We start from the raw sequence: 26,082 nt of genomic DNA, 5'->3' as shown, positions 1-26,082 counted from the left end.
CGTCCCATACACCCATAAACAACAACAGTTACTACGGAATTAAGGCCCATAAAACACGGGACTCTCATTGACACGCGACCGTCCCATACACCCATAAACAACAACAGTTACTACGGAATTAAGGCCCATAAAACACGGGACTCTCATTGACACGCGACCGTCCCATACACCCATAAACAACAACAGTTACTACGGAATTAAGGCCCATAAAACACGGGACTCTCATTGACACGCGACCGTCCCATACACCCATAAACAACAACAGTTACTACGGAATTAAGGCCCATAAAACACGGGAGTCTCATTGACACACGACCGCCCCATACTCCCATAAACAACAACAGTTACCACGGAATTAGGGCCCATAAAACATGGGACTCTCAATCGTAATGGAGTATTTAAAACCACCTGACCCTCTCAACGTCGTCACCTATCACTTCGGAGTTACTGCGATTCTGATTTACATTGGTAATATTATGTATAATGACACTGAATACTGAAAATATATTTAAAAACAACAAAACAAACAACTGCAATAAAATATTCATATTATATGAATGCATATACATCCCTAATATTAACATTAATGTCATCGTATCCACACTGACATGACATGTTATTTTTCTTATGATTTATATAAATATGCATATACTTAATATATATTTTCAATGGCATCATTTCCAAAATGCTAACATGACATAGACATAATGCTAATACTTCAAGTGCCATTCACTGTTTTATCCACAACAGTAAACACTTGCATTCGTGTTTACCAAATGACCCACTCTTACGTAGGTCATGTAGTACACTAGTTGTTGCTGCAGGTGTTCCTTTATACGTGTAATTAACACATTTAATTGAAACTAATTATTCACAACGTTTTCCCAATGGTGACCTCAATGCTGAAACAGAAACCTTTGTCCACTGTTGTTTTGTTACACATGAGCTCCGCCACTGACATCGACTCATACTTCAAGGCAAAGGAACTCACTCACGCTCTGTGACTTTGTGAAACAAACAGTGTTGTCATGTAAAGGACGCATTTAGATATCATTCAGGACCCATGACATACATGGATGGTCTTCGCCCATGTGCAGTGAAATATAGTATAGCTCAGCACTGAACAATGTAATTTGGGTATGAGGATGTAATAGGTCATAACGGAACCGCTAGCAAACATTGGCACTAAGGTGACATAATCCCCCGCCGCAAATTATCAAATCAAACTTAAAAAGCAATGAAAGTTTTAGATGAAGTTAAATGTCAACAAATACATGACCAGTCAACCTCTCTTGATATCTTGCTCTTTAGTTGTTCAAACACACAAATATTTTCAAGACTGACTTTGACCTTGACATGAATGTCATAGTGTATGAAGCATGAATAAATGGTACTAAAGAAATTGCTTATTGAAAAACATTCAAGGGAAGTCTTGAAAGTCTATGAAGAAAATCCAGTGAATTCAGGTTAACATGCTGAAATCTTCAAATTGTCGCAGTGACCTTGAAATTTATGTGAAGGTCACCAAAATTGACTGGGCTCTGCGCCTTCATTAGATGAAGCTTGGTGTCAAATATGAAAAAATCCAGTGAATGTTTTTTGCGATATCTTGCTGACTATCTTAACATGCAATTTAACATGCTGAAATTTTCAAAGTGTCTTAGTGACCTTGACAATTAAGTGAGGGTCACCATAATCGACTGGGCCCTGTGTCTTCCCTGGATGAAGCATGGCGTCAAATGTGAAGAAAGTCCAGTGAATGGTTCTTGACGTATCTCGCTGACAAGCATAACATGCAGGTTAATATGCTGAAATCTTCAAAGTGTCACCATGACCATGAAAATTAAGAGGTCACCAAAATCGACTGGGCCCTGTGCCTTCCTTAGATAAAGCTTAATGTTGAATATGAAGAACATCCAGTGAACGGTTCGCTGACAAGAGTAAAACATTAAACTCCCCTTGAACGGAGCCTAATACTATATCCCCGCTTCGCGTTAAACGCGCGGCGGGGGATAATTAAGCGGACGATACAACAAAATACAAATATGCTTGGTGTTTACGTGGAGTGTTTTGTTATTATATATGGAATTTCCGGATAGAAAACTGATAAAGACAGTGCCGCTAGTGTGAACAAGCACACCGCGAAACTGAAGCATAGATTCACCTCTATTATTACTGATGTTGTGTCTTTTTCAGTATGTTTGTTTTAATAGGGAAGAACAAGAATAAGTTAATAAGTTACTTACCACTCTGAATTTTGTGCTGAAACATTTGGCCAGTTTGGAATGTGTTCCACTTTCTCCAATGATTGGTTTTCTGGCGTGTGGTGCGTTCTTGATATATTTCCAGTCTTATGGTTCTCCTGGTCTTGGATGATTTTCAAGTAACCCTTACACCCTGTTGCCAACCACAGATGAAGGAGGAATAATCTCTAAAATCGAACTTAGAGTGGCAGGGTTTTGTTGGTTGAGCATCTGGTAAATACTGTTTTCTGACATTTTATTTGAACTGATATAGTGAGTGAGTGAGTTGCGAATTACAGTCACATCGGCAATATTTCAGTCATATCGTGACTAAAACAAATGTAAATTCGCCACAAACCCATATAAATTATAAAAATACCTATCAACAAAAGACAGTAAAACAACTAGATTATCACACTTATGAATATAAAACTAGAATGTAAATTAAAAATAGTTTAACTACAAAAGACATTACAATATAAACAATTTACAGTACATTTGCTTCCTGCATGGACCCTAGCTGGATTTACACAATCCCTTCATAGACAAGCTAGCCATAAATTAAAATAACACAAATTCTACGATTAAAACTCTGGCAATGATAAATCTATATTGAATACTGTGGTCCTACGTACCCTCTCGGGAGTACAATTGTTTTCCGCTAATTTAACCCTATTTGAGGGAACAGCCACTAAATCATAGGTATTTGTTCACTAAACCAGTTATAAAATTAGGTTTAATCAAAATTTGTGAATTAAGTCAATTTTCCTTAAAAAAACAAGAACTAAATAAGGACTTGAACTAAGGAACTGTTCATAAAATATGGCCAGGGGGGGTTATGATGATTTTTATGGAGAAGCATGTACAATGTGAATGCCCCCCCCCTGCCCTAAATTCATGTACAAAGTAAGTGACACCCCTGCATGTCATGTACACAATCAATGACCCTCCTTCCCCTTCGAAAATTTTTTAAGCATAATATGTAAATATTTTTATGTACAAAATTGCTGAACCCCCTAGAAACATGTGTACAAAATTGCTGACCCCCTACCTCCCAAGAACAAAATGGGTAATTATATTGATAAGTCTCCCTTAAAAGCATCATCACCCCCATAGCCATAAATTATGAACGGTCCCTAAAAAGATCCTTTAATGACGAAACTGAGAAATATCGATCCCTTGTAATGGGAACTACTAAGGTATTCTGCAAATATATTCTGTATTGCCAGTGTATTTTTAAGGAATTACAGTTACTCGTGGCTGACTAAAAAATCCAAATCAGTAGTTTAACCAATTTAATTTCGATACAGATTCTTGTACCGGTGTCAGTAAAATATCTGCATTGAAACATAGCACTCACGAAATATAACAAGTTGTTAGCCATAAAGGATGTCAATATTGCACTTCCCAGCTTCTAAAATGCCTCTCAAAGAACAGCCTCTGGAATCTTTCACATACAAAAGACCAAAACGTGGATACTAATCCATTCTTGATACAAGGAGGCATCGGCTGAAAACGTAAGGTCTCAAGATGCGAGTCCATATTATATTATCCAAAGATGGTGTCTAATTTGATTCAAGTTAATTCTGGTAGTGAAATAAAAAAGAAATATCTACCAGAAATTTCCACAGCAAAACTAAATTCCGCCAGAAATTTCTGCAGAAGTGCATTTTCAGAGCCAATTTGTGAACCTATGAACACGTAAGCACACTGGCACATGAATCATCTCTTGGGTTCATCTCCTCGAGATCTTTCCGATGATACATTATATGTCTTTGTAGATTGCTTCCTTATGTGTGTCAACTTAGGATTCGCTGGCCATTCCTAAGTTGCCCCACCCGACCTTTAATCAATTCTTGAAATGAAACCAATCAACTTTTCTCAAGGTGCAAGTAAACAACACACTTATATCAAAACGTTAGAACAATTCGCCAAGCATCAGAGATGTTGTTATAAACTAACCATGCTGTAACACGTACAGATGCACATTGCGAAACACACAGAGAAAGTCAAATGAACTACAATAACCTAAATCCTTTGCAGTTGACGATACGGATTGATTTACTTCCTCTATTTCATCACGATCATATCGGTGTCCACTAATTTTCATAATGAGACATCATCCATAAATAAATGTGCAATCACTACAGTGACTGTAAGCATTTTACGTCGTAGGCAAGAAATATGGTGTCTCCTAAGTGAGGGAAAAGCATGTGACGTTCACCCTGGGGAAACATTGGGGGTGGGGTAGCCTAGTGGTTAAATTGTTCTCTCGTGGGTCGATTCCCCACATGGGTACAATGTATAAAGCCCTTATATGGTGTCCCTGCCGTGATATTGCGTCGTAAAGCTAAACTCACCCACCAAGTCAAAAAAGAGGAAAAATAGCTGACCAGATATTTATGGATTTGTCAAGATCAACTTAAGCTGCGAAAGCAACTGAACACACAGGCATCACATGAGTATTTAGTATGCTTGTCTTCATGTATTATTCAGCCATACAAACTGTACATAAAAGAAACAATACAATCACTCTTTGATGATGCCTCATTTCAATAAATCGATGGTCAGATGGAAGGCTCTCGAGAATTAAATTATATATCAGTTAGAGAGGAGTCAAGTGGAGATCATTATTTGTCTGAATAGTTGTGCGCGATCAGAATCCAGGCACCCGTGAACGATGACAGGTCGTCTTCTACCATGGGCGGTACTGACAACGTTCTTCTCAACAGGTTAGAGTTTTAATCCTTGAAATCATGTTTGATATTGCAATTATGCTCCAATATAAACACAGCTTTTACCATTTCGATCAATTATACAACATTATTAATAACAAAATCCAGAAATTGAAAGAAGTAGGGAAAATATTTTAAATAAGTAGGCATATCCCAAAGAAAAATTAATTAGAAGAGTCAAAACGTTTATTAACGTGAAAGACCTAGCAGTAATTAATACCTTTTCCAAGGTATTGTGCGTTCGCAGGTTTAATAATATGACATTTTTATTTATCAGTGCAAGAAGCATTTTGAAATAAAATGCTGGAACTGCTGCAAACTGATTTCGTTGAATTAAACTCAGTAAAAGCATTTATGACGTTTTTTGTAATTCTATACTGAAAGGCATTGGTTCCTGTAAAAATGCGCGATTCATTTTCATTTACAATCAACGTTTGGAGGGTTGTTTGATCATTAAGTCGGGAATATTTTCTTGTCACTTTTTCTATTTCTTTAATGATTGACAAAAACGCATAATACCTGATGTGACTCTTGTCTGTTGCAAGAATTAATGTTAACGAAGATCGTGTAGCTCCATGCATTTTTGCCATGACACACCTGATATATATATATATATATATATATATATTCTCATAATGATCGCATTGACAGTGTGAAACCGGTTTGAATTGAAGAAATTATATCTGTACCAAGGATTTTCAGACGTTTGTCTTTGTGTGTTTGTGTGTGTGTGTTTGTGTGTGTGTATACATATATATAGTCTCGCAGCAAGAGCGAGGTAAAAAAGAAACATCGCGCTTTATGATATTTCGACATCCTCTTTAACAAATATACATGGGGTGGTACATTTTGCGGGAGAGGTAGCGACGAAGCTGGGTAAGAGACGAGGAAAGGGTGTTGGGGAAGCAACGTGAGGAACACTACGGCACCAGGGTCTCATTGGCTAACCTCTCCGAGTATAGCTTCGACTTAGTTGGCGTGGGACACACCTCCAAAGTCCATCATAAGATAATATAGTAAAAACCTGAACCAGCGTGTCGTCCACCGCTTCAACGATGACAGCGCTGCCCAGAGAGCAATGACCACGCTAAATTTGCCAAGCATGTACCAATCATGTCGAGTATTCCAATTTTTATAAGCATGTATTTCCAATCATGTCGAGTATTCCACATCATTATTATTTATATGAAGAAACATCTATTTCTCTTTCCCTTAATGCCTTTTCTGTGTGACATGACCACTGTTAAAGGACTTGCTTTCTCGGGTGAGGTTGAACATCATTATTATAGACATGTTTCATTATCCATGGCTCAATTTCACAACTACTTCACAGAAAACAAAACAAAAAACCCAATTTGTTTAAACTGCAGGATACATTTGCTGGAAATAGAGACAAAGTGATTGGTAGTTATACCTGACATACATACAAATGAGTAATAATTGAGCACTACATGATTTAAAGGAAATGTTTTGAATATTGTTTCCAATAGACGATCACACGCTAACATTCTGGAATGTACATGACAATCAGGTGCGTCAAACAACAGCACACTGGGGTATAAATTTCATAACTGCAGCATGTGCACCATAGTTTTTTGAACAGACATAAAAATATGTTTTTCTTGACATGGCCAGACGAGGGCCTTCAGAAAATCAGTTTTCGGCATTAATGAATCCCTCATATCCCGTCGCAACATCGACGTTTGGGGAAGTATGATAACGTCGGTGAAGTAAACGATCGTCCGAGACCTGGACGTCCGAGAAACACCAAAGACTATGATGACCGAGTCCTTATGATGTGGCAAGGTGCAATCTCATGACCCATGCCAAAGAACTATGCTGGAAATGGAAAGTGGACACAAAAACAGTACCATCAGACGTGGCCTTTGGCTGCTGGTCCAATCAGACGTCCCTTCCTGACAGGTAGGATCGTCTGGCGTGGACATCCGAGAAAACTGCAACTCGAGAACATAGCGTAGGGTACAGCGATCTATCTTCAACACTTTACCAACGGCCGTATCATAAGGAGATGATCCATGCAGGTGAACACTTTGATGGTGGAGTGACAGTATCAATTTTGCGTTATGTATTTTCAACTCATTACAGTACCTCGCACCACTCACTGTTCAACGTTATCAAAGATATGTACCGACATTTCATGCGACATTTCAGAAGCATCCATGGCCAGCCATAGAGCTGATCATAGAGCATACACAACGGGGTACATTTCTTACAGGTAATAAACAAAAAAACATATGTGCACATTTTCAATTTGTTTTAAATCAACAGATCCCACCATTTCACAACTATACAACAAGATTGGTTTCACCAATAAATCAAAGAAATATATTTGACATTGTATTGATAAGTTTAACATTCGACTTCTCCGTAAAACAAAATACATGGCTTTAGCAGCTTGTTGACAGAGATTTGATATAAATAGTTTGAAAGAATATTTCTATGGAAAATAACTCCCAAGATACTTATACACAACAGTTTTCCTTTGGTTCAACTACCTGGTTGAAATATCCAATTGGGACTTTCCCATTTATATATGGGTGTTGCCCTAACTAATCCGAAGTCCAGTGTCTCACAATTGGGATGTCTAACTGATGGCCTAGTTGGGAGTTTGTAATAAACAAATAAACACATAAATTTGATTTGTCGTTTGATTGCACACAAACAAGCCCCCCTCATCATTCACCCAGCGGGAAATATTGAAGACTCGTATCACCTTAGCTTTTGTCCACAGCAAGTATTCGGACTGTATAACTGGAATACTTTTGCAAAGCGAAGTACACCCAATTACTCCCTCGTTTTATTCCTAAAACAACAGCCCCAAAATGTTGAATTGATTAAGAGTGAGTGAGTAAATTTAGTTTTACGCCGCACTCAGCAATGTTCCAGCTATATGGCAGCGGTCTTTAAATAATCGAGTCTGGACCAGACAATCCAGTGATCAACAGCATGAGCATCGATTTGCACAATTGGGAACCGATGACATGTGCCAACCAAATAAGCGAGCCTGACCACCCGATCCCGTTAGTCATCTCTTACGACAAGTAGGGGTTACGGAAGGCCAATATTCTAACACGGACCTTCACGGGTCGAATGGATTGAGAAAAAAATAAGAAGTGAATTTTAAAATTCCGAGTTAAAGAAAGTACTCGCAGACCATCATGCATGATTGTAGCTAAATACATATTTAAAATAACCAACATTTTATGTCCAATGGATGAAAGCTTCGGCAGATAGAAAGCAATCAAAACAAATGGTGTTATCTCTGTGTGGACACACCTTCACAACAGACGAGAGCAGTTATCCTGCTCCGTGCGCTTCATTCAGCTAACATACCTCAACCATTTGATGTCTCTCCTACATTTATTGTAACCATTGCTTTTGACAGGTAAAACACTGTGGATATACTGTGATGTGCATAAAATCTGTATTTCGAAAAGTCATCTACATGATACAGTAGTGCATGACTGTATGATACAGTTCAGTATTGTATGATACTGGTCAAAGTAATGTACTTCTGCATACACGCTAAGCGTGTACTATGTGTTATTCAGAAAGAAATCATTACTGATTCTGTCATTTCTTTGCAACCCCAATGCATCCACCTCCACTTCTTGTTTTCCACTAATAGCCAATAATATTTAAATTGTACCGTTTAATAAACCTACACTTTCTTGAAAGTGAATTTTCAATCTGTAAAATCTGTATCATCTTTTATTGCAACACTTCAACTCTGAACGTTTTATATACAAAATAGTGTCGTCACTGTGGTAATGTCATTCACACTTCCATTAATTACTAGGACAGCTATTACCATTGATACACAGTTGTATTTTACACCAACCACATTATTATAATCATCATATCACCATGGTAACATAAATGTGTACTTGAAATGTTCTACTACCTATGTTAAACCAGTATTCAGTACTATTACAGGACATAAGCGCGTGTATCTAATTTTCCAATAAACACATTAATGAGAAAGAGAAATATCATAAAGCCCAACATATAACCCTGGCATAAGCCTTGTTGCTCAATTCTTACATGTGTAACATAAATACTTCGATTCACTTCCATAATTTCCACTTTTAAACACAGATCCAAAAAAATATTCCATACTGTTCCTTATCTACCATCTCAATTTCATTTTTTTAAATTGAATAAAAAAGCAACCTTATATAGCATGAATAATGATATGATTATAAAGTGCATTTTGCAGGTGTCGCCCTTGAAAATGTTGCTCTTCACAAGCAAGCGGTACAGCAAGTTCCTAACACGGCAGCCCATGCTGGACTATGCACCGACGGTTACAACGACGGGGTATATTACGACAACTCAGCTTGCTGTATGCTTAGTGGAAGTTGGTGGATAGTTGATCTCGCCAACGTCTACAGCATCTCCTACGTCATCATCTACAGACGGACGGATGGTGGTGAGTAGATGTAAAATACATTTGGCTAAAATCAGTGTTTTTTAGGCTGTATTCCTTTTGAGCTGGGTACAAATTTCAAGCATCCCGCAGAATCAATGGAAACAAACTATGGAGCACTAGGTCACTTTGCAAAACTATTGTTGAGTTTCTGAAATAGGCCCATGTCTGCCCAAAGTGAGTGGTAACAGTGAAGCAGGTCCGTTCATTCCTCTGCTGTGTTGCTACCTTCTGGAAGTGCGGGAATATTGCGTGCATATGTTATTTCGAACCGTGTGCACGAATGTTGGTAATACACATTCGTTGTGGTCCGATCCCTCAAGGCATATGCAGCAATGTACTCATTAAGTGTTGTTGCAAGATATCTTCAGCCATTTTATTTCATCTCCTGGAATCCAGTAATGTACATAACTTATGATGCTTCAGCCTATCCCAACAATGCCGTGGTGGAAGGGTTTCTGCAGTACCCTCCGATGTGCCCAGGAAGTGGCGTGGAGTGTGCCCGTGTTAACCGTGCGCTTCAACCAGCGGAGAATATCAGCTGTTCGACTCCTGTGGAGATGAGGTACCTGAGGGTATCAAGCTTTTCCTCAAGCCCTTCAATATGTGAGGTGGAAGCTTATGGATCCTTTGTTCGTGCAGCCAGCCCAGGTAAGTGCGACAATACGGGATGTACATTGAAGTGCTATCGTGCCTAAAGATGCCAATCGTCTTGAGAAACAATGGTTGTGTATTTGTTTGTTGCCCCATGTCGCATTAAACAGTGCAGTGGCAATCTGTGATTAATGAGTTTTGGCCAGACAATCCATTATTGAATGTCTTTCTAATCTCAAAGCATTACCAGCCTATCCACACAGGCGGTTTACGCTACATGTTATGGTAGCCTGCATTGCAATATAAAACACTGACTTCTTGGAACGTTAATGCATGAATATTGACTCTGGTAAGTAGAGGATTTTCAGACCAACTAATGCTGGCTTCATAGTAACGGCTGTATCGATGTGTTGTCACTTGTCAGACTGCTTCTCAGACAGATAATGAATAATCCCTTAGTCTGGAACTTTACGAATCAACGTTGCTTGTAACGTCTTCGTTGTGGAATGATTCATTAACCCAGTACCTGACTTGGTTGACACATGTCATCGGTCCCAATTGCGCACATCGATGCTCATGCTGTTAATAACTAGATTGTCTGGTCCAGACTCTATTACTGACAGACCGCCGCCTTATAGCTGGAATATTGCTGAGTGTGGCGTAAAAATAAACTCACTCGCTCACTCATTAATCCAACATATGATATTCTGATCTGACACCGAACCGTTTTGTCTGGAATAGCAGGATTTGACTGTATCATTCCAGGTGACTGTCCACGTGTTGAGATGACTCCACAGCTCAACAAGAAGCTGACTGGTGCGGTTTCCACATCAACCATAACAAGTACAAGCGCTGCCTGTGGGATTGAGTGTGTAAAGGGAGGTAACTGTACATCTTTCAGCTACAACAGTGCCAAAGGTGAATGCTTGTATTCCTCAAGATTGCTTATTCAAGCCAACATGGTATCTAATGCAAACTGGGTTCTGTACATACCCTGTTTCTAAGCAGAACAATCTGACTTCAGTTCTCAGATGGTCATTCATATCCTGTCGTTGCTGAAAACTATCTTATGTCTGTGAAAATACGAATCAATAATTTTCTTGCGGCAAAATCAGATGAAGAGTAATGCCTTTGTGATCCTCAGTAACAGTCAACAGATATCAAGGTGACTATAAATGGTTTTCCCCGAATCAGTTATGCCTTTGTGCACGAAAGGTGCAGATTAAGATAGCAGCAGTCCATCAAATTCCCATTTAATGACCTCTTGACGGAACAACTGGCAATTTGAACAAATGTTATGCTTCGTACACCATATAGAGATCGACGCACATAGCCATGCAACTTCTACCAAGTACGAACTGTTTTGATGGTTTGGAAAATTTGTATGCGTAACTTAGTGCAGTGCACATCGACGGACGTTTCCATGCACGTACATGTATACACAGATTCAAACGCACTTACAAATACACACATACGTGTATACATTAATGATTCATGTCTGATGAGAAGGCTGTGAATTGATATACAGCACTTGGTGCATTTACCTATTTTGTTGCACTATAACACCTTCAAAGTGTGTTTGTCTCTAAAACATGAGCATCAAAACCCCTTTCACCAAATATATAGAAGTTCCATCAAGATGAAGAATGAGGACAAGTTTTATGGATACACAACTTCTTTAGTCTGTGTAGGCGACGTTTCGACATAGATTTTCAACGACATTAGAATCTATGTCGAAAGGTCGCCTACACAGAATAAAGACGTTGTCCATCCATAAAAAAGTGTACTCATTCTTCGTCTCCTCAACTGCTAGAATGTCAGTCTAAGAAACCATGAAGATGGGGAAAAAATTCACAAACTTGAAAAAGTTGCTTCTAATTAGTATTGCAGCTGAGCTACATCATAAATAGTGTGTGTTTTGCGTTCACAGCTGATTCAGTGTGTAAAGATTATTTCTTTTCTTAGTCAGTAAATAAAACTGTTATTTTTTGATAATATCGCATTTCATGTGGAGAGAAAATCCTGGCTACCTTTCCTTGTATCTGTATGTGTACCCTTATCGTTATGATATTCTTCGGTGCATTGAGATCATATTTTATTGAATTCGTTACTTCTATCGAATTTCAAATGAAATCTTGTCAAGCATATGCTTTTTATGATTCATCGTATAGTGTGCGTGTGTCACATGAAGGCTTTTACACTTATTCAAAGTCAAATATTTAAATCTAATTTTGCACCATTTTCAATAACTCTTTACCATCTTTACAATCCATCAGTCTAATGGATTCTATCGTGTTTTGTATTTGACTCTAAAACCCCAACTGGGGCGGTGGGGTAGCCTAGTGGTTAAATCGTTGGCTCGTCACACCGAAGAACCGGGTTCGAATCCCAACATGGGTACAATATGTGAAGCCCATTTCTGGTGTCCCCCGCCGTGATGTTGCTGGAATATTGCTAAAAGCGGCGTAAAACCAAACTGAGTCAGTCAGTCAGTCAGTCAAACCCCAACTCCAAGTGAAACACTGGTGGTTTGCTGATAATCGTTTTAACACACATTTTTGTTTCAATATTTTGTACATTATGTGTTGGTAATGTGTGCATAATTATTTAGGATTCCATTGTATTGTTACTTCCATTTTGTAGACTCTCGGGGCGGTGGGGTAGCCTAGTGGTTAAAGCGTTGGCTCGTCACGCCGAAGAACCGGGTTCGAATCCCAACATGGGTACAATATGTGAAGCCCATTTCTGGTGTCCCCCGCCGTGATATTGCTGGAATGTAGCTAAAAGCGGCGTAAAACCAAACTCTCTCACTCTCTCTCTCAATATCACTAAGACACCGTATCTGTTTTTGTCTATATAAATGCACTGTCAATACTAATGGCGTAATTATCATTACAAAGTTTAAAGTGTAACACCGTTCGTTGTTGAAATGTGTCATTTATCTGGGGGCATATATTATCAGGATTTAGAAATGTTATTATTGTAAACTCAGGAGAAGAGCATTGTCTGTACGACCTGTCATAACAACACAATGTATTTGAATAAATGCATGACATAACAACATGTCACAACATAAAGACCATATGGAAACGTTCAGTATGCTCCACACATTGGTGTGACTCTCACCGCAAGCAGCATGAGGACGCCGACTGATTTATATCCCCTGATACCATATATTTTACTTCACGTTTGTACACTAATCTTGAGTTTAAATAAAATATCTCTTCAAACAGTTTGTTTCGGTGTGACATTGTACAGCTCCCTTCTTCACGGATATCGTTCACCCAATGCTACGATTTGGTTTGGTTGTGCTTGACGCCGTACCCAGCAATATCCCAGCTATATGGCGGGATTGTAGGAAAAATAGAATCTGGAAAAAAAGAATCAGGGAAAAAAGAAACGAAAAAAAGAAACAGGAAAAAATGAACCAGCTTATAAAAACACAACAGCAGAGTGGAAGAGATATTGTTAAGGGATTAACTGGCCTCCAATCATGTATAATTGGTATATGGTTACATTAGTTTTGACAGTGGTACCAATAGATCTATATAAGAGTAAAGCATGTCAGTTTGAGGTAAGACATTATGGAGGTGATAGAGAGCAACAAGGGTTGCAAGAAGCTTTGCTGGAAACTGTACCAGAAAGAACAAGGTCTGGTGGAAGTGCTCAAAGAAGTCTAGTCTTAACTGCTGTGCATCATTGTACACCACTCTGGACATGGACAATCCAACTCTCCAGAAAGATCACAACCATGCACCTGAAAATAATCGAGTCTGGACCAGACAACCCAGTGATCAACATCTAGTCTCTCGTACAGACCCTGAAGCAAATATATCCAAGAAAGCCCACGCAAGTCTAGAAAATGTGGCAAGTCTAGATTTCCTCAGCTTCTGAAAATGAAGAAAGTCTCAGGGCTCCTTTTCATTATATACTATGAACATTTTTCAGTAAAATATGTTCATTTCAGAGACTAGTTGTTAGTCTAATCAACATCATGAGCATCGATCTGTGCGACTGGGATAGGATAACATGTGTCAGCGATCCTGACCACCCGATCCCGTTAGTCGCCTCGTACGGCAAGCATGAAGACTTCACTGATCTCCATGGGTCCCTATACACAAATAAAAAACATTAAACCATATAATATATGATTAAAGAAACTAACGAAAGACATAAATGCCGATTATTTTGTTGGACATTGTCGGTGGCCTGTTGTAACAGCTGCTGTAAATAATGTAGATTTCAGGCCATTGTAAGTGGTTATGCTCTCCTTAACCAGGGATCCCTGTCTGCTCTTGTGTTCTCAGCCTGAAACACAATACGACGTCCATGACGGCGAGTGAAAGGCGCCACGTGTGTGTCCAGGATGTTGCCCAGTAGCACTGCCCTGTGACACGTCCTTGAATATAATGTAAAGGTGTTCTGTCTGTCGGAGTGATCCCACCCCACTGAGCTTGTGGTGTGAGTATAGTGACGTCCGTTTATCGTAGAATGACAAACACTCTGAGCTCCATCTATAACAACTTTCAGTCTGGTGTTTTGTACTTTTAACGTACATCAACACACTGAAACGTTTCACTGTAAATTTCGAATTTTACTCCCAACATGTTTCCGTGAATATCATGAAAAACGTTTTCATAACACATTGTGAATGAAACAAATAATTTTCCGGAAACATTATTATCATACAACTTGGTTCCAAAATAACATCATCCAAAATGCACATCATGTGAAACAAAGAAAGTTTAAATTTCAGAGAAAGTTCAAGACATAGAAACGAAATGAGATACCATACACGAGACTTCGTTTCTAATGGTTTGAGCCTCATACCCAGGATCAACACAGCAAAGAAAGAACTCGTGTACAATACATATTCACTGAAATACTTCCTACGGAACATCAGGAATTATCTGATACAATATCCTGTTCAATGTACTCTAAATACCGTACATTTAGAATGGGTCTTTTTTCAATGTACCTGTTACAATTAATAGTTAAGTTCTGGTGAACTGGATGTTTTTTGTTCAGTCCCCTGCTTTGCCATTTAACTTAAGTGGACTGCATATATTTAAATGCTATTATATTCTCCAGATAGGATGACCGATATTACAGTTTTACACATGTACAGAGATTGCAGTGAATACTTCCAAGATTGAAATTCAGTGAACGGTATGCTTGTTTGTTTGCAAATGTTTCAGTGCCGTTAAGTGTGACTTTAAGTCGGTGGGCGGTATGGCTTATAACGTTTTTAATACATTGTACAACAACTTAGTGCAACCTATCCTGTCCTACGGTGCAGCACTTTGTGGAACTAAGGATTTTAGTTGTATAAGCGCAGTACAGAACCGTGCTTTTAGATTTTTTATTGGCGTAAATACAAAAAACTCCTAATTTGGCAGTAAGGGGTGATATGGGATGGACCAGTACTTTGTCAAAAATAGAACAGAAGTATTACGATTTTGGGATAAGCTGCACCGTATAACACCCGATAGATTGCCTTCTGTTATTAGCTGCTGGTCACGGCATTTCACCAAATCACTGGATAACATAGTGTCATCTTTATTACAATCGTTGCATCTCCCGGTGCGAGATCTGCTACACATGTCTAGTAGTGAAATGACTTTGTCATTTCAACATATACAGTTGTTAGATCATAAGGAATGGTTCCAGGAACTGTGGAATGACCAGGGTAATCCTAACGGTAACAATTTACCCACATATAGACAGCTTAAGTACACTGTTACTCCAGAACCATACATAACTTCTATGCTGCCCAGATTGCACCGTAGCATTCTAAGTAAACCACACTGTACACTTCCATTAGAACTAGAACGTGGTAGATTCTTTCGTCCTAAGACGCCACTGGTAGACAGGCTTTGTCGTCACTGTAGTGATCAGGCTGTCGAAGACGAAGTCCATTTCTTAGTTGACTGTCCCTATTACTCTGATCTTGGGTATGATTTGTTTCAACAAGTTAGTATTCTACACCCAAACTTTGCTCAGTTATAAAACACTGAACAAGCTGCATTCCTCTTACAAACAGAAAATATTGTTAATCCACTCCCGCTACAGTTAGCCGTATGTATCGGCGTAAGATATCATCCCAATATTATTTTTTTAGGTCTTTCATATGTGTGATAATCCTTTTATGTTTTAAGCTTACATTTTATACATTTTATGCACATAATGTCTAGCGTGTCTCATTGGCCATCTGGCCTGGTGTTTGTATATTTTATGTTTTTACCTCTGCCTTTTTAACTGTAATCCATAGCATGTACATGTAGATTCATAAAAAAATGTTCATATAAAATATCCACATTCACATGTCTCAGAACTATGGGGATATCGTTTAATATTAACTGTCGGCTGAACTATAAAGGAGAGGGAACAGCATGAACGAAATACCTTTTGTTAGGACAACATACCATATCAAGATACGGTTAATGAGTGAGTGAGGTAATATTGATCATTTCTTTCAGCAGAATTTCTGCCTAATTGTGAATACGTGTTCGACACGAATGTGAAATACGCTGAGACTATATGTATATCTTTAAAAAAAGGACAGCAAATTACTCAACTATGACCGATGCAAAAACTATGACCGATGAAAAAAATGCAAAGTTATACTTGATCTTCCTCTTCATAACCTTTGTCAACCGCAACTGTATTTATTGGGTACTGCTTAAATTATCCCCAAACAGCGGCTACCCAGGCAATAACTCTGACACTATACGACGAGTGAGTGAGTGAGTTAATATTTATCGCCACATCGGCAATATTTCAGCCATATCGTGACGAGAACAGTTTATAATTATATTAAAGTTCAGTAAAGTTAGAAATTAAAAAACCTGTTGACGAAGAACAGTAAAACTACAAGTGTATCACAGATATCCTTTTAAAACTAGTAACTAAATCTAAAATATTGGAACTATATATGACAATACAAAATAGAAACAGGCTACAGATTGCCAACGACTGTCGGTACATCACCATACTAGGGACCATGTGGACTTACAGTACATTTGCTTCCTGCATGGACCCTAGCTTGATTTACACCATTTCCTCAGCCGTTAGCAACGTAGACAAATCTAGCCATACACTTAAAACACACAGATATTCTACGATTAAAAATAGCGGAGAGTTTCAATTTACTTTGAATGTTTGTGGACTTACGAACACTATACGACAAAGGCTATATGTCAATTCCTCACATGGAATCGATGGATGGCAATGGCTGAATACGGCGTTAAGCCATACTCAACCATTTACTTACCACTGAGTGAATAGTACACGACAGTCCCAGATCTTAAAGTGGTATTGGTTCGTTGAACATCTGATATGTATTGATTTCTTACATGTTAGTTGAACCAATGTAGACATTCAGACAATTATATTTAATAGAATGTTATAGATTCTTTCCTGCATTAGCATTTGTATCCTGTACTGAGTTAAGGAGTTGCGAAATAGCTACTCATGGCTGGATTTAATAAACATCAAAATCGGGATCATTATGCCACCACATTAAAAAAAGGGCAAAAACGTAGATCCTAATCCATTTCGCGATGCGGGGAGATATCGAGAGTTAATGTAACGGGTCAACTTGTCTCAAGCATATCTAGGTGCGAGCAAACTACATATTTATATCAAAGCCTCGACATACTTAGTACACATATAAGAGACACATTGTCAAACACACATACACACTGTCAAACACACAGATACAACCTGTCGAACACACAGAGACGCATTGTCAAACACACAGACACACTATCAAACAGACAGAGAAAACCTGTCAAACACACAGGGACAAACTGTCAAACGCACAGAGACAAACTGTCAAACAGACAGAGGCAAACTACTACACACAAGGAGAGACAAACTAGCAAACACCCAGAGACAAACTGTCAAGCATGCAGAGACAAACTGTCAAGTCAAGTCAAGTGTGTTTATTCACGTCTTTAGGCCTTTGGCCCATATACATGTACATTGCAATACATAATTCATACATAATATTTAGAATAGTTACACATTCAGTGATGTTTGCCTTCTGTTAAGGCTATGAAACATATATTTACATACTTTGAGCATTAGTGTATCATTGTCTGTCATCATGAGGAGCGTAAACTTGAAGATGTTCGGACTATAACACAAATGGAAAATATAATTTTCTTAAGTCATTATAATGTTCACACGCAAGCAGAAAATGACATTCATTTTCCACGTTTAAATCACAAAGTGGACATATTCTTAGACAATAATCAACATTCGACCATCTGCCCTCATTTACTTTTAACCTTAATAAACCACTTCTTAATCTTGTATACAGATTACGATATTTCTTTACAGTGATGGCAGTTAAATATTTTCTGGAGATAAAAGACTTTTGTACTCCTTAAATTATATATATCTTGTGCTATTTTTTAAAACATAATTCCAAGATTGATAAAACATATCTATAGCAATATATAGTCCAACACACAAAGACAAACTGTCAAACACACAAAGCAAGTTGCAACCTGTCAAACATACAGAGACAAACTGTCAAACACAGAGATAAACTATCAAACACACGAAAAGTGTGAAACGAAAACTGCTCTCATCAGAGAATAAAACCGGCCACCGGTTCCACTCTTGTCAACGACGTACCCTTGTGGCCAATGTTATGTTTTTTTACTTCGGTGATAGCTTGATACGACCAGCGTGTTATGTTGATCGATTTTCATGATTTTATTGGACTGACTGGTTCAGAAACAAACAAACAAACAACACAACACAACACAACACAACATTCATGCTCGCAATTTAACCGTGTGGTACATCTCAAAGACTTGGATCACCTCAGGCTTTTCCAGAACAAGTAATCGAAATCTGTTTAACTCGAAAACATTTTCATCAAACGCCCTCCTATGAATAAACCTATGAATATTGAATTTCAAATTAAATGAAAATTAAGAAGTTAATGAAAATACTCATAGATCATCCATGACTGATGGTGGCTAAATGCATGCAGAAAATGGACAATATTATATGTCCAAATTGATGGATACCTTCTGACCATAAAGAAAATTCAAAACAAATTGCGTTTTCTCCACGTGAACATACCTGGACAGGAACTGAGAGCAGTTATTCTTTTACGTGTGCTTCCTTCAGCTCGCATACGTCAAGTATTTTATGTCTCTCCCATACTTATTGTAGCAATGCATTTCGATAACAAAAAACACCGAGGATATACAAAACTGCGCTAAACATAGAGTCATAATTTCTAGAAGTCATCAACAGGATACAGTTTTGTATATTTCCCTATTTTCCATACTTCAAATACATTATAATACATCACTTATACATACACGCGTAGGTTCACCATCGGTGTACAAATTTATTGGCAATCCCAATGCATTCCCAATTGAATTAGGCCATCACATCTTAAGTGTACTATGATTTGCCGATAGCGTTAAAGACACTATTTCACACTACACTTCTCTAAAATAAATAATGCATATGTCTCAATAACACTATCAAGCGTCAGGGAAGCTACCACATAATATATTTTTACAAAAGTACTTATTTAGATTACAATATTGAATTAAAATGTTCGAATGAATTAATGCAACGTTCCATTAAATCAACTCTTGCTCCCTCTGCCGGCTGAACATTATTTCAGCGAACCATATAGAGTTATGTCCCTTGGTACGCTATTCACGAACATCCTACGTACAACTTTTGATTGTTGGCAACGTACTTCCCTCGCTTCGGTTCGAAAACATATTTTAATATCAAAATAAAATATCGCCACCATCAAAGGTAGACACCCATTTCCTCACAGGCTTGTGCTCTCAGATTTCCAACCTCATATTCAATAATTACTCAAGTACAATATTATAACTCAAGAATATGCTTTCAGTAAACACGTATATTTTCCCCCGCTTCATTTCAGTGATTTCAGTAATTAGACATAACCACTGAGTGAAACAGGCATTACACATTTACCGTTATACCGGTAATACCGTGCAGCCCTAATAATGAACCACGCCAACGATTAGTGACGATGCATAGTGAATGTTGTGTAAGTTGTGTTCACAGTTCAATCAATATGTATAGTGAATGTTGTGTAAGTTGTGTTCACAGTTCAATCAATATGTATAGAGAATGTTGTGTAAGTTGTGTTCACAGTTCAATCAATATGTATAGAGAATGTTGTGTAAGTTGTGTTCACAGTTCAATCAATATGTATAGTGAATGTTGTGTAAGTTGTGTTCACAGTTCAATCAATATGTATAGTGAATGTTGTGTAAGTTGTGTTCACAGTTCAATCAATATGTATAGAGAATGTTGTGTAAGTTGTGTTCACAGTTCAATCAATATGTATAGAGAATGTTGTTTGTGTTCACAGTTCAGTTGTGTTCACAGTTCAATCAATGTGTATAGTGAATGTTGTGTAAGTTGTGTTCACAGTTCAATCAATATGTATAGTGAATGTTGTGTAAGTTGTGTTCACAGTTCAATCAATATGTATAGTGAATGTTGTGTGTAAGTGAATGTTGTGTAAGTTGTGTTCAACAATCAATGTGTATAGTGAATGTTGTGTTCACAGTTCAATCAATATGTATATAGTGAATGTGTATAGTGAATGTTGTGTAAGTTGTGTTCACAGTTCAATCAGTGAATGTTATAGTGAATGTTGTGTACAGTTGTGTTCACAGTTCAATCAATATGTATAGAGAATATTGTGTAAGTTGTGTTCACAGTTCAACCAATGTGTATAGTGAATGTTGTGTACGTTGTGTTCACAGTTCAATCAATATGTATAGAGAATATTGTGTAAGTTGTGTTCACAGTTCAATCAATGTGTATAGTGAATGTTGTGTAAGTTGTGTTCACAGTTCAATCAATATATATAGTGAATGTTGTGTAAGTTGTGTTCACAGTTCAATCAATGTGTATAATGAATCTTGTGTTCACAGTTCAATCAATATGTATAGTGAATGTTGTGTAAGTTGTGTTCACAGTTCAATCAATGTGTATAGTGAATGTTGTGTAAGTTGTGTTCACAGTTCAATCAATATGTATAGAGAATGTTGTGTAAGTTGTGTTCACAGTTCAATCAATATGTATAGAGAATGTTGTGTAAGTTGTGTTTACAGTTCAATCAATATGTATAGAGAATGTTGTGTAAGTTGTGTTCACAGTTCAATCAATGTGTATAGTGAATGTTGTGTAAGTTGTGTTCACAGTTCAATCAATATGTATAGATAATTTATGTCATGTGTCAGACAATACAACTTGTATTTTATAAGATCATATTTCATATGGACAACGCATCTATACTAGTTCATCTTTTATCTCTATCTGTACCTTATCGTTTTGATGTTCATTGATTATATGCATTAATGTCACATTTAAATAAAGTTGTTACTTTTAGGGTAACTTCAAGAGAGATTTTGTCACGCCCATAATTTGACAAGCCGTTAAGGTTTTGTCTGCAGTAGTCTTTCCCGTGTATTTTACACTTATTCAATATCATATGGTTTTAGATCTAATGTTGCACCTTTTTGAAGAACAGTTTTCAATTGATTATAATGGAATCAATCCCGTTTGTATGTGACTCTCAAACACCAACTCAAAGTAAATCAGTGGCGGTTTGCTGCTACCATTTTGAACACACATCTGTTATGCCAAGGGAATGTATTTATAGTCATGTACGATTCCAATCTTTTGTTATCCACTCATCCTATCCACTTATCCCCCAAGTCTTTTATATATAAATGCACTGCCAATGCTTAAGGAGTAATTGGGACGGTGGGGTAGCCTAGTGGATAAAGCGTTCGCTCGTCGGGTTCGATTCCCCATATGGGTACGATGTGTGAAGCCCATTTCTGGTGTCCCCCGCCGTGATACTGCTGGAATATTGCTACAAGCGGCGTAAAACCATACTCACTCACTATACTTCGTAGCTCGTAAAGCAGCCTGGCTATTTAACATTACTACTTCCTTCCCTGTTTACTCAGATTAGTGAACCCAATGTGATTTCCTATCTGACTTACTGTTTAACATTACTACTTCCTTTCCTGTTTACTCACATTAGTGAACCCAATGTGATTTCCCCATCTGACTTACTGTTTAACATTACTACTTCCTTTCCTGTTTACTCACATTAGTGAACCCAATGTGATTTCCCCATCTGACTTACTGTTTAACATTACTACTTCCTTTCCTGTTTACTCGCATTAGTGAACCCAATGTGATTTCCCTATCTGACTTACTGTTTAACATTACTACTTCCTTTCCTGTTTACTCGCATTAGTGAACCCAATGTGATTTCCCTATCTGACTTACTGTTTAACATTACTACTTCCTTTCCTGTTTACTCACATTAGTGAACCCAATGTGATTTCCCCATCTGACTTACTGTTTAACATTACTACTTCCTTTCCTGTTTACTCGCATTAGTGAACCCAATGTGATTTCCCCATCTGACTTACTGTTTAACATTACTACTTCCTTTCCTGTTTACTCGCATTAGTGAACCCAATGTGATTTCCCTATCTGACTCACTGTTTAACATTACTACTCCCTTCCTGTTTACTCACATTAGTGAACCCAATGTGATTTCCCTATCTGACTTACTGTTTAAGGTTTCTGCTACTCGAGGGAACGTTAACAATCTCCATATTTATTTTGATGAGATATGTACCATGTGGGCTACCTTCAGGGACGTATACAGATTCCGTTTACTGACGTACTATTTCCGGACTCTGCCTTGTGGCGTATTGTTTAATGTGTCCATCTGATTTAAACAGTATTTTATTTCCATTAATGTTTACATTTTTCATAGTACACAACATAAGAAAATGGAAATAGGATCAGCAAACAGGCCATATGGCCTATGTCAATGCTTCTCCGCATATAATTCATTATTACCTTGACTTAATTCTATGGAGCAGACATTAGGACATTAATGAATGAATCAAAACAAAATAAAAATAAAGAAAAAGAAAATAAAGAACAAGATACCAAGTGCATTTTATGTTTATAGGTTGTTACTTGAATTCCGTAAAGCGGTTAGTTTCAGTTATATAATTCTGTACGGATTTTATTAGGTTTTCATTGTCTAAAGGAGATAAATCGTCATTGCCGTGAAGTATGGTATATATGCTGAGGTGGTTAAGGACAAAGTATTTGTCGGGTCTAAACTGGGCATAGCGGGGACATGACAGAAAAAAATGGATAGCATCTTCTCTGATGCTTCATCTGGCCACATGAACAAGTGGGATCATCAATCAGGAATCTGTCAAATAAGTGTGCTTTTAAATCACTACAACCTAGCCTAATTCTGGATAGGATCACTTGGTATTGTCGCTGGCCATAACTAGCAATGTATATAAAATTTGAAGAAATCTGAATATCTGTGGAAATCAATTGTTTAAACCTAGATAGGGAATCTACATTTCTGATATTGATATCAAGTGCATTCCATGCTTTAACAACAGAAGGCAGGAAAGATCGGTTATACTGGGATAAGCGCCCAGCATTTGTCTGGAAGTCGTTGGAGTTACGACGGTTATACCCTGTTATGCTGGAGATACTAGGTGGGACCCATAATGATAGGTATTTAGGAGTCAGCCCATTGACCATTTTGTAATATATACATAATTTATGATAATGTCGCCTGTCAGACAATGAGCAATAACCCGTTTCCCTGTAAAGCTTTTCGTGACTAGTTCCTCGGATCGTACTGCTCCACATATTGTTCGAAGAGCATCCAAGTGTAGGTTTTCTAGCATTTTTACTTGTTCTTTGTTACAATTATCCCAAATGTTATCGCAGTAGTCAAATATTGGTAAGATAAAAGATTTGTACATAATTTCAAGCGTTCTTCGATTTAACCTATATTTTAGACTACGCAAGCAATTAATTAGTGGGCTCACTTTACGGACAAGATAATCAATATGTTTGTGCCACTTTCCATCTTCCTGAAGAACCAGCCCTAGGTGTTTATGATCACCTACTTCAGGTATAAGAACATCATTCATTCGAAGAGGTAATTTAGGACTAGAATTAATTTTAGTCGAAAATAGCATGGCTTCAGTTTTGGTAGGACTAAATTTCACTTGCCATTTATCAGCCCAGTGGGCTGATAAATGTGTCCATCTTCTTACCTACTCACGATTGCTATAAGACGCGTTGCCATTCTGCAATGGCATAGACCGTTGGCATTGTATTCAAAGCTGGGTATCATTCCCAAAGCACATTATTATTTACCCTGTCAGTGGCTCTCGGACTCCTTTTCAGATCCACTGGGAGAGGGCAACCCGAGGTGTCTATGAAACACTGATACTAACACCTTCCCATCCCGCCGTTTGAATTCAATTTTCTAGAAACTGTATTCTTCACATGTCGAGCTGGTGGGTGGAACAGGAGATGTACCATAGCGTACCATGCCTTTCTTAGCGTTGAGCAGGACCAAAGCCCCGAGACGTCCCAGGAGAGCATCATGACCACGTTGTTTAGGTCCGCTGATTTGTGACTCCAACCGCAGATAATTACGCGCTATCATGCTTTTCTCTGGAGGAACATGTCAGGTAATGTTTGTCTACACAAACATCAGACTGACATTTAGTAAACTCAGTAGAATAGGTATACAAAACAGGGAGCAACTATGGATGTCAACGTCCTAAATTCAAAGTAAATTCTTTTATAAAATTCAGTCAGATAGAAATGTCAAAATATGTAACTTGAATACTGTCAAAGCATATTGTCATTCATTATTTTGTTCAAATGACCTCCCTCTGAGGGAGCTTTCTGGGTGTTTTGTTAAGCGAAGAGCCACCTGTCTACACACCAGCTATTACAGCAACATTATATCTGTTGTTCGTACACAAAATTGTAAAATAAATTGTGATGTCTGTTTTGTCAATAGATAAATGTTTTATAACTGGTAGTTTAGATTATCAACTGAGGTTGTTAGTGTCTGTATCCTCAAAGGGGGTTAATGTACTGTAACATCATTGTCAGCCATAGAGGGTACGTCAAGTCCCAAAAAATTCAAAGTAAACTGAAGCATGTCACTAATCGTTATCCGGTGAATGTGGTGTTTTTTAAAATTTATGGCTAGATTGTCTTAACGTGCTAACAGCTGAAGGGATGGTGTAAATCCAAGAAGGGTCCAAGCAGGAAGCAAATGTACTGTAAGTCCACAAGGTCCTTAGTATAATCTACTGTCAGCTGCTGATTTTATACTGTGTCATCTTCTATCGTTACATTTTTTAATATTATTTATAATGTGGAACTAGCGGTGGCTGAGCGAGTGACTCGACCCAACACGTACTAGAGTCTGTACTTTACTGAGAAAGCGTAATTCTAAATATAAGATATGTTACTTTTGACCACTTTCTAAATGTCATTGTGTAATCATAACTGAATCATTGATAACTAATTCGCCCTTTTGATTCCAGTAATTAAACAATCACAACACAAACATGAGATCAGGGACATGCGACAAAACGGGCCAGGCTCAAAAGCTTTGAAAACAACCTATTAACATTGTTGTGCTGGTGTGGGTCAGGGGGTGGATTCGAACCTCGTTCGTTCTCGTTCTCCGCTCTGTGACCGTTTGTCCATGTCGCCTTTCATTAAATGAGAGGTATTTACACATATTCAAGCTACATGAATATAAAACCTTGTGTTGCGTTGATCATTAATTAATATTGATATGCAGGGAGTCAGACCCCTCTCACCCCCTTCCCAACCTCCTGCCAATGCGATTGGAGGGGTAAAGTCTTAAACTAACCATACAGCCGCCACGAAACGCCAACGTCAGGGAACTTTTAGGGTGTCCCTTATCAGACCCAATCCAAGTCACGACAATGAGGGGTACAATGCATAAAACCACTGTTCTGAAATCGCCTTGAATTTACGGTTAATACTGAAACAGTCTTGTTGTGTGACCGTTCAAACCTAGAATTATTTCGGGGAATTGGCTCCGGGATCTCCATGCCTTCAAATACAAACAGAGAGAATCTCCGGCAAAACAGGAATCTTTATTAAGTATTGGTGAAAGCAG

The 26,082-nt window shown here is 38.0% G+C and overlaps 1 protein-coding gene across 1 annotated transcript; it reads left to right on the top strand.

Moving 5' to 3' along the window:
• Window positions 1–4,923: 4,923 nt before the first annotated feature.
• LOC124283765 lies at window positions 4,924–12,402 on the top strand. The gene is made up of 4 exons (XM_046719783.1): window positions 4,924–4,975; window positions 9,219–9,431; window positions 9,855–10,079; window positions 10,788–12,402. Exons 1-4 carry the CDS (start codon window positions 4,924–4,926, stop codon window positions 11,024–11,026), a joined length of 729 nt encoding a protein of 242 aa, XP_046575739.1. The 3' UTR covers window positions 11,027–12,402.
• Window positions 12,403–26,082: the final 13,680 nt, after the last annotated feature.

Source organism: Haliotis rubra, unplaced genomic scaffold (genome assembly GCF_003918875.1).
Source record: "Haliotis rubra isolate DU_JTF1 unplaced genomic scaffold, ASM391887v1 Scf320, whole genome shotgun sequence".
NCBI lineage: Eukaryota > Metazoa > Mollusca > Gastropoda > Lepetellida > Haliotidae > Haliotis > Haliotis rubra.
This window is presented reverse-complemented; position numbering and strand designations above follow the sequence as displayed.

Excerpts from the sequence above, each read along its gene's own strand:
- LOC124283765 (XM_046719783.1), top strand. The coding sequence starts at position 4,924 with ATGACAGGTCGTCTTCTACCATGGGCGGTACTGACAACGTTCTTCTCA. Across the intron at positions 4,976-9,218 it reads GACAACGTTCTTCTCAACAG|GTGTCGCCCTTGAAAATGTT; the intron begins GTTAGAGTTTTA and ends TGCATTTTGCAG. Across the intron at positions 10,080-10,787 it reads TGTTCGTGCAGCCAGCCCAG|GTGACTGTCCACGTGTTGAG; the intron begins GTAAGTGCGACA and ends GTATCATTCCAG.